At 56.6% G+C, this 9,663-nt stretch overlaps 1 protein-coding gene across 1 annotated transcript; it reads left to right on the top strand.

Moving 5' to 3' along the window:
- Positions 1-2,895, top strand: LOC148405960 (uncharacterized). The gene has a single exon (XM_088405577.1). It carries the CDS (start codon positions 1-3, stop codon positions 2,482-2,484), a length of 2,484 nt encoding a protein of 827 aa, XP_088261703.1. The 3' UTR covers positions 2,485-2,895.
- Positions 2,896-9,663: the final 6,768 nt, after the last annotated feature.

Genomic DNA, 9,663 nt, shown 5'->3' with positions numbered 1-9,663 from the left:
ATGCTCCTCCAGGCGCCCACCCCCGACGAAGGCGCCACGACCACCACGGCCCCGGCCACCGTGGCCACGACCACCACGGCCGCGGCCACGATCGGCGGCGGCGGCACCACCGTCGGCGGCGGCACGACTGTCGGCGGCGGCGGCACCACCGTCGGCGGCGGCACCACCGTCGTCGGCGGCGGCACCACCGTCGGCGGCGGCACCACCGTCGGCGGCGGAACGACCGCCGGCGGCGGAACCACCACCGGAGCCCCTACCGCTAGCAGCGCCGCCCCCGGAGCCACGACGGGCGACGGCAGGGACACAGGAACGTCAGATGAAACCACAACGACTCTAACGACCGCAGAAGTCGCCATCCAAAGGTCGGCCCAGACCGCCCTGGCGGCCTCCACGACCGCCAGTTCGTCCGCAGCGTCCCTGGCCAGCTCGGCCGCGGCCGCAACCTCTGCGGTGTCGGGAGGCTCCGCGCAAACAGACGCGGCCGCAGAAGACGCGTCGTCGGCCGCCAGCCAAGCAGCTATCGCCGCGGCGGACTTTGCGCAAGGCACCATAAGTGCCAGCGCGGCGGCGACGGCGGCGGACAATGCGGCGGCAGCTTCCGAAGCCGCCGCAGTAAGAGCCCAAGAAGCGGCGGCGGGAGCGAGCGGGGAATCCGCCTCGTTGGCCCTCGACCTCGCCGGAGCGGCACAAAATGCGGCGACCATTGCTAGATCTTCGGCAAACATATCAGCCTTGGCTGCCAACGTCATGGCTTCCGGCGTCACGGCGGAAAACGCGGCATCCATCATCCGAGACGCTAGAGGTGCCAGCCAAGAGGCAGAGATGGCGGCGCAACAACTCCAAGTGCTACTCGATTCGGGGAACGTACCGGCGGACGCCCAACCCAGCGTAAGACAGGCCATAGAGGCGGCCCGAAGCTCGGCCGCCTTGGCGGAACAAACCGCGGCTCGGGCTCAAGAGGCGCTCGACACGGCAGATCTGGCCGCGGCGCCCACAGGAGGGGATGCCCAAGCGGACTTGGCCGGCCAATTAGCTCTCCTGCAAATCCAAAATGCGGCGGAAAGCGGACGTGAAGCGGCGGTCGCGGCCGCGGCCCCGACATCTACTGTTCAAGCGTCGAGGGAAGCCTCCCTGGCGGCGGCGGCGGCGGCCCTCGCGGCTTCGGCGGCGGCCGTTACCGCGTCAGATACCGGAGCGGATCTAGGCGATCTCATCGACACCGCCTTGGTAAGGGCGGAGGCGGCCAGTCTTGCGGCTAGGTTGGTCGCAAACGGGTCGGCGGAGCCACAGGCGGCGAGGGACGCCGCGGACGCCGCCGCCGCCGCCGCCGAAGCCGTGGCCGAAGGGGCTCGGGACGCGTCGACTCCCGGAGGGATCGACGCGCAAGCGGCGCAGGTGTCACTGGACGCGGCGGCAGTGGCCCGCCGAGCGGCGGCGGAGGGACCCGACGAATTTCCCAACACCACTATCCAATTTTTGACGGTGTCCAGAAACGCCATCGACTTGTTCTCAAACGCGCCGTCGAGCGCGCTGTCACCCGAAACGAACACGGCCATTCAGGCGGCGGAAGAGGTGGCCTTGCTAGCGGAGGTTGCAGGAATCGCGGCGGAGTCCGCCGACGACTCCGACGCCGCTCAAAGTCTGGCGGCGGTCGCGGGCTCAACGACGCGAATGGCCATGCGAACGGTCCGAGGCCCGAACAGCAGAATGGCACTCGGCCTGGCGCAAGAGTCGCTGGCGGTCGGCTTGACGGCCTCGGCCGCGGCCATCACCGCCACGTGCTCGGCGGCGGCGGCGGGCGCCGGGGCGGAAACGGCGGCCAGATCGGCGTTGAGATCCGCGGACGCGGCGGCAAACGCCTCCAATTTGCTGAGCGACGGCGGCGGCGGCGTGAACGCCACGGTGAACGCCGGGGTCGCGGCATCCGTCGCGGCCGCAGCCGCCGCAGACGCGGCCGGGTCGGCTTCGCGAGACGGATCGGCCCTGGACAGGGAATTGGCAGAGGTGGCCGCGGAGGCGGCCGCGATCGCATCCAGGGCCACCGCGGCCGCACGACGCGTGGCCGCCGCCGACATTGACGCGCAGACGGTAACGGACGCCCGGGACGCGGCCAGAAGAGTGGACGAGGACTGGGCGGCCTTGACGGCCAGAGTGCGAGGCATGCTGGACGAGGCCGCGCAGGAAGGCCCCGGGGAGCTCCTGACTCAACTGGCAATCCTGAACGTGGCGTCCACGACGCGGGCGGCCACCGAGTCAGGAAGACGGGCGGCGGACTTTGCCGTGACGACGACCACGGCGGTGCAACCGCTGGATAGCCAGACGGCCGCCATGCAATCCTTGGCGTCCGTGGCGGCCTCCACCGCCGATTTGGCCGTAAGAGGGGCGAACACCGCCTTGGATACGTCCGCGGCGAGCGGCGCCGGCGTCCCGATGTTGTCCTTGGCCGCCGCCGTGGCTGCGGCCGCCCTGCCGCTGCTGTTATAAAGTCGCCTTGAAATCTTGTAAATTTGTACATTCGGAAAAGTATGTCACTTTGTTTTCCTGATAATCTATGTATTTAGTATTCTGTATTCAATCAAGCTGGGAAACCGTAGATGCGTTTCTGTCACAGTAGTCGGTTCGAGACGAAAATCAAAACGGATTGAATTGTGGGCAGGGTGAAAATCAAAATAAATGAGCGCTAAATAAATGACAAGTTGGAGCCGCCTCGCGCCTGATTCTGAAGCTAAGCGTAGCCTTTCACAGAAGAAATGATGGTGTGTGGCCGCCGACATGCCGCGTGACATTAAGGATAAAAGAAATGAACTGCCGTTCCCCGTGCAAACCTTTGGAACGCTCCCTTTTAAAGGTCTACATTTTTGGAATCGCTGAATCATCGTTCTGTATTTGACATGATAATAAAAACCAAAAAGACCCGAGGCGTCTTTTCTGAATCCCCACCCGCGCCGCAGCTACATGAACACACGCGCCGGTCGTATTCATATTCATACAAAAGAAAGCTTCACCGACCGAGCGCGCACTCGTTCAAAGGAGTTTTGAAAACACCGGGCTTGCTTTTGCTAGGGCGACTCCTTGTGTTCAGACAGGAGAAAATGCTTGCGACGCCACCGCTTTCGAGCGCGAATTGCTTTCAGGCGGCGCAGAAGGAGGCTGCACAAATTCGTGTTCAGCTGTTTGCCTCGTCACCGAGATGCATTTCTGCATGTCCGTTTAGCCGCCATCACGAATGAAACATGCGCCTCTTGCGTCCTTTGATTCTCAAGCTCAAATACGCATTCGGCGGAGCGGCATCCGCTCGCCGAAACCCGGCAATGACCTCCGTTTTGGGCAACGGGCTCGTAAACAGCGTTATTCAACCGGGCCCGCAATTCAAATAAAATGTGGAAGACCCAACAATAGGCAGCACCGGGCACGCACCGGGCGATAGATAGATAGATAGATAGATAGATGTCAAATCCTGAAATAAAACTTTCATTACCGTATTGAAGGTGTCATTCGTGTAACATATAACGGTAGAATGAACGTGACAAGACCGTGACGTCGCTTGTACGTTAAAAAGCGGATGCGTGACTCGTAGGCGATAGTTGCTGATTTTGATTGACGGTACACAGGTAACGGCGACGGAATCCAAAGACGGCGGACGTGAGGTCCAGTAGGAGGCTGATATATAAAGCGCACGTGGGACAAACATTCGGTCAGCAGAAAAAAAAAAAAAAAAAAAAAAAAAAAAAACAAGGCCCCGGTCAAAGAGCCCGAAAGAATATGGCGTGACGCGTTCCCGCGACTCGACGTGGAGTAAGCCGAAGCAAACGGCAAAACCCGGAGACCGACCGCGGGCCCAATCCAATTCTCCGCTCTCGTCGGGCGGGGGAGGGGTCGGCCCTTCCCGGCAAACGAGAGAGCCCCGACGGCCACTTGATGGCGGCAGAGAACAGAGTTTCCAAAAAAGAAATAATACAACGCGGTGTATTATTTCTTTTTGGGAAACTCTGTTCTCTGAGAACGGAGAGCGTCCGCTTCAAGTCCCACCTCAGACCGACAGCCGGACGCTTTCCCGGCGTACCCGTCCGGCTTCCCCATTCCTCTCGCCCCCGTCACACATCACATCGAACTCGATGTGATTCAAAGCGAGGGACACCCAAAAGGGGCGAGATCGGCGCCGCTCCCCGGGACGCCGAGTTCCCCCGGCCCCGTGGTAGAGCGCATTCCCGACGCAAACTCCTGGCCGGCGTGCGAATTCGCGCCCCCTTGTGGACTCGGGGCGAAAGTTCACACTCTTCTCCAAATGACTTTCTCGTAGCTTTTTCAACATGCTTCGTGGACTTTGACTTATATGGCGCTTTTCTGTGGCGCTCACCGCTAAAGAAAGGCTCTTAAGTACAATAAGGGCGCCGTCATGAAGGCCTGCGCGCCTTTACTCATCCCTATCCGCAATTGCTATGATTTCATTTCCTTTGAGTAGAAATGAGAACGTATTGAGTCGATCAGTTTTTCTTACCGCTCAAATGACGCGATTACCGACCAAAATTGTGGATTTGAATGTATTTTCGCAAATCGGTTGACGAGTCGCATTCGTTCGTTGATCGAAATCAAAGGCTGCTAAATCCTCAAATCGTCTCGTCCCGATTTTTTATGAATTTTGAGCAACCGCTTTCTCGTGGACAACCCGAACGTCCAATTAGGTGATGATTGGATTTAGGGTCGTAGTTTTTCAAACCGCGTACGGATTCGGCAACGCGGGTTTATCGGCTTGCAAGCTCTCCGATAAGAAGCGCTCATCTTTGATCAGCGTTTTGTAACATCTTTGGATCGCTCCCCTCGTCCAGCACGTCATTAAAAGAGAACGTCCAAGTTATTCGAAAATGACTTTTGGAAAATACGACTAACTCGCAAACAATCTGTGCCTCCGTATCCATATATTGTATTATTGTTTTCATATATATGTCCCGCGGCGAGGGTGGGGCCGCTCCACGGATAACATTACTCAAAGAAAAAAAAAAAAGCAACATTACATCCGGCGACCGCTAATTATTTTTGACGGCGTCGACACGGGTTACAGCTTAGTCCAAAAGAGCAAAAAACAACCAAGCGCATCACGGCGCCTGGAAAAAAAAAAGACGAAGCTCCATCTTTAATGGCAATTACACTTCACGAAGCCAGTCCGAGAATTCTGACCGGGTTTGAACACTGATCGTTCTTGCAAGCGTCGAGAAATGAAGTCTCCATATCCTACTAGGAGGTTTCCTACTCCTTTGGCGGACTGGTTTTTTTTGCGTCAAAGCGGAAAATCTTCCTCACTTTCCGAGAATAGTTTTCTGGCTCTTTGCGGCCAATCGGTACGGCTCCCTGAAAGAAAGGGGCGGCTTCCTCGCGGCCGAGCGCCAACGTGCGCCAGGACGCCGCGTGCCGTACCGATGACGCCCGTCGCCGAGATAAACAAGACAAGAGAATCCGGCCGCGTGACTAATTAGCCCTTAATGAGCCGGGGAGGGAGCAAGACCGCGCCCACGTACGCGGCCGGGAAACAAAAACCGTCGCCAAGCGTCGCCGGGCGTATTTGGCGAGCGACTCCCTTTGACGCTCGGGTTTTTCCGGGGCGGCGCTCGCCCTCCCAAATGACGGCGCGGCTCGCCAAAACACGCCCGCTTTCCAGATGCCGCGCCGATCATTTGAATCGGGTGCGTTGGGGAGAGAAAAGCCGAGAGCGCGCAGGATGCCTCGGCGCCTACGTTCTAGCTTGGCCGAACCCCGCCGTCCGTCCGCCGCGTCACGAAACCAAACGAAAAGGCTGCCGCTGCATCCAAACATTGAAGCCGTTGCCGAGTCAAGCGGCCGATCCGGTTCCGGCGTATAAAGTCCGAGCTTTTGAGAGCGGCTCTGTTGCGGGCCCCGAATTTTTCATCAGCGAATGACGTACGCGAGATGCGTTTGCGCGACTACTTTTGTTGTTGTCAAAATTCGACCCAAACACAGTCAGTCGTTTCTGCCGGTGTCTAAAAGTCAGTTTGAGATCGTCGGAGGCCCCGCGCGAGACCGAAATAGGACTGCGTCATTGATGGCTTTTGAGCGCTTGGAAGTGTGTTCCTGGCGCGCCGGCACACCTGCTCCTAATGATCCGGCTGCCTGATTAGCTACTTATGGGACTCAGGTGTGATAGCCGCAAAACATCCCGCGTGATCTCGCCCCTTGAGTTTTGGAGCAAGATATAGCAAACAAAAACTCCTCCTGCTCAAAAGAGCGAGCGGGAGTCAGCGGCCGAACAAATTCCCTTGTGTTCGTCGTTTGAAAGCGGAGACGCGTGTCCTCGTGTCCTCCCAAAACATAAATTCGCAAACGCAAATTCCAGGGCCCAGATTTTGTGATCGGAAAGGATCGGAAAAACATGAGGTTTAAACAGTCCTCTCGAGGCGCTCTCCAAACTTGTGCCAGCGGAACGTGCGTAAAACCGGGGGGGGAGAAAAAGGTTGGCTTAGTGCCGTGCTTCTCCATCCTTTTTTGCAAAGCCCCCTCCCAGGAAAGAGAAAGCTTTTCACGCCCCCCCCCCAATCTATTTATAAATAAGGTTAGCAGCTCTAAAAATTTTGATCACACCGATAGTAGCGTCCCTCGGCACAATCGTCATTTCAACGATGACTTTTGACAGTACCGTTCAATGTTGTTTACTATCGCAATGCTGAAGCGTGTTACAGGTTGGTTGGAATCTGAAAAAATAGCAAGTGTGTGATAGTCCCAAAAAAAACCAGATACTCATCCTTAGTTTATCGCCATTGCACTTCAGGTTTCAAAAACGAATCCTTTTCCCTGAGATCATCCCCCGACAATGAGCCGAGGGAAAGCGTGAGAAAAGGCTTTTGTTTCTGCAATGTGTCGCGTCATCGCGATAGAGTAAGGGTCGGCGTCGGGGCTTTTTGCAGGCGCTCGGGGATAGGGTTAGGGTTAGGGTTAGGGTTAGGCTCTTGGGGTTTTTTTCCTTCAGATTTAGACTGACCCGTATTAACCTTGCAAAAAGTCGCGATTAATACGAATTGATGTTTCGGTATACGATTCGAGGTATACTTCTCCTCGCGTCGACGATCATCCCATTTCGGGTTAGCCCGGCGAGCGTAGGGGGCACCAAAGTTTTCTTGGCCTCGACTCGAATGAAGATCGCTGTGACTTTTCTGACACGAAGTCAAGTAAAGCTCGTTCGCGGGAAGCCGCCCTTGAAGCAACGCTCCCGCGCCCCTTTTGATTTAGCGCGTTCGAGTCGACAGCGCACACAACCTCTGTTTTTGTTTTGAGATGTTATCGTCATGTTTCTGCGAGCGCACGAGCGGCCGAAAGGTTTTCCCGGCGGGTGGCGTTCTCGCGTTCGCAAATCTCCGCTGCGAAGGGAGAGACCGGAGTCTCGTAAGGAGCCCTTCATTCCCGCCTCCTGCCCCCCGCCGGCCACTCCCTTCTGAAGAGCGCGCCATTTTAGCATATGAGCGCCATACGGTCGCGGTCGTGTTTTCAGCCGGCGCGAGTGCGCAAAAGGTCGCCCAAAAAGTCCGGCGTTTCCCTTTTCGGCCGGCCTTTTTCCACTCCGCCCCTCGCCGCGGTTTTCTTTTCTCATCCGAGATCTCCCGAGAACTTTCCGTCATCGCCTCGAGACCGCCGAGCGAACTTGGGCGCCCCGTGCTTGTGCAGGCGGAATGACAATGGGTGACATTCTGACCTTCTGAACGCTTCCCTTCAAAGAGTCAAAAGTCACATCATGAGTCGTGACTTTGTTTGAATCCGCGATTGTGAAAGAGAGCGGATCGGCGCGAAGAAGTCTACAACAATGCCGCCGTTTTATCGTAGTCGTTAGCCAAACACAGGCAAAGGTCCGCCGGGCGTAGCCGGAGCCTCGTCATTTGCGTCGTTCATTCGGTGGGCGGAAGCGACCGGGACGCGGTCCGTCAATGGGGCTCGTTCGCGCGGAGGTGGGCGATTTCTCCCGCGCGCGTCGGAATCTCATCTCGTCGTCGGCCTCACCCGCTTTTACATGCAGTAAACGTCCCGCGATCGTTAAGTGGAACCGGCCCGTAGAATTTTCGGGCTAATTAAGAATCCTTTGTCCCTCTGGAACAATACGCTCACTACTCGGTTTGGCGTCATGTGGTCCACAGAGTTCCTCATCCGATGTCGTAACAAAGGTCTCGCTTCTCTTACGTAACATCGTCAGCGGATTGCTCCTCTGATCGGGGTGTTTGAGTTTTGATCAAAAGTACGTTTCGAACGGGCCTTTTGCACTTCTCCAGAGTCCGTAGTCACAAAGGTCCGGTACCTTTGCTGACTTGATGCCCCTTGGTGTAGTTGCACTCCAGGGCGGTCTGAAAGCGTTTGCCGGCCGTCCTGTTTTGGGCACCGGCTGACGCCCACGCAGTCGGTAAAATGTGTGCGCGGCGGATTGAGCGTTAAAACCCAATGGAGGTGCGCCAGCACAGTTGCACAATAACAAACCGCAAAAAACTATTAAAGGGTGACAGTGGAACCATCAAGTCTATGACATCAAATACCTGCTGCGCCTTTTTAGTCGGAAGAAGAGCTCTTTGAAGTTTATGTTTCTGCGTAACACGCGCCAGCGACACGCCTGTCCTCTGGTATCTCGCCCCTTTCAACTCGTTCACAGAAAAGCTGGTATTATGGGGGAAGGACTGCCAGGTGATAGGCGACCTTGCGGCAAAACCGTGTGGGGGGGGGGGGGGGGGGGGTTCCGTGCACGAGGAGACTCAGAAAATCATTCAGTGGATTTGTTCTGAGCTTGGTCTCGGTCACCAAAAAGGTTCCCAAAGGAAAAAACTCAAGCCAAAACGTGAACGCGGGCAGTTGGCCCGAAGGCCTTTGGTGCCAGCGCCGTCGTCTTGGCCCTGAAGTAGTCGGCCGGAGAAGCGCGCCTCTCCTTCGCGTTAGTGGTCTTTGGCTCCTCGAAAACCCACCGGGGCCCGATCGGGTGCTGACTGACAGGAATCTCTGGCTTTCTCAGTCCTTTTTCAAATCGATTCCCGCACGTAGATCCGCGCCAGAGTCGATACTTCCCTTTGGACGCTCGAAAAGGAAAGACCAATCGTCTCCTTTCCGACCTTTGGGACAAATTCCCCGCACGGGCCGACGTAAACCGACGAGTTTGCATCGTTCGGTAATTACAAAATAAAACTGGTCCGCGGCGTGGGTAAGCCATGCGAAAAAGGGACCAATACCCGGTTATACGTAAAGGTGGCTTTTGTTGTTTTATTTGGAGTAGCGCGTTAGCCAGTGCCTGCCTTCTAGCCATTTGGTCCGGTCCAGCACCGCTCACGACCCGGTCCCGGTCACGCCGCAGTACGTCCCGGCTGTCCGTCTCACCACCCGGCCCGGTCTACTCTCGGTCTTCATCCGAGGAACTCGCCTAATTGTGCATTTTCAGCCGCTGTTGTTTTCGGTTTTGACTGACTTGTGACAGAACAAAGCCTTGGCACCACAACATGGAAGCAAACTATTCCATTCCTTTTGGACTTGGACACTGTCCTGGGAGTGACTCACGCGGCTATTAAAAAATTGAAATGCCGTTTGACAAGATATGTTCTTTGGTTACTCATGTAGCTCATCAATTGAAACAAATTCCTCTATAGTACACTACAAAAGCCGACTATTTCTTGTCGACCGCACCTTCCATTAGGG

The sequence above is a fragment of the Hippichthys cyanospilos genome, chromosome 21, assembly GCF_059441005.1.
Source record: "Hippichthys cyanospilos isolate Australia breed blue-spotted pipefish chromosome 21, RoL_Hcya_1.0, whole genome shotgun sequence".
Classification (NCBI taxonomy): Eukaryota; Metazoa; Chordata; class Actinopteri; order Syngnathiformes; family Syngnathidae; genus Hippichthys; species Hippichthys cyanospilos.
This window is presented reverse-complemented; position numbering and strand designations above follow the sequence as displayed.

What these genes read in the sequence shown, in the direction of transcription:
- LOC148405960 (XM_088405577.1), top strand. Translation starts at nt 1, where the DNA reads ATGCTCCTCCAGGCGCCCACCCCCGACGAAGGCGCCACGACCACCACG.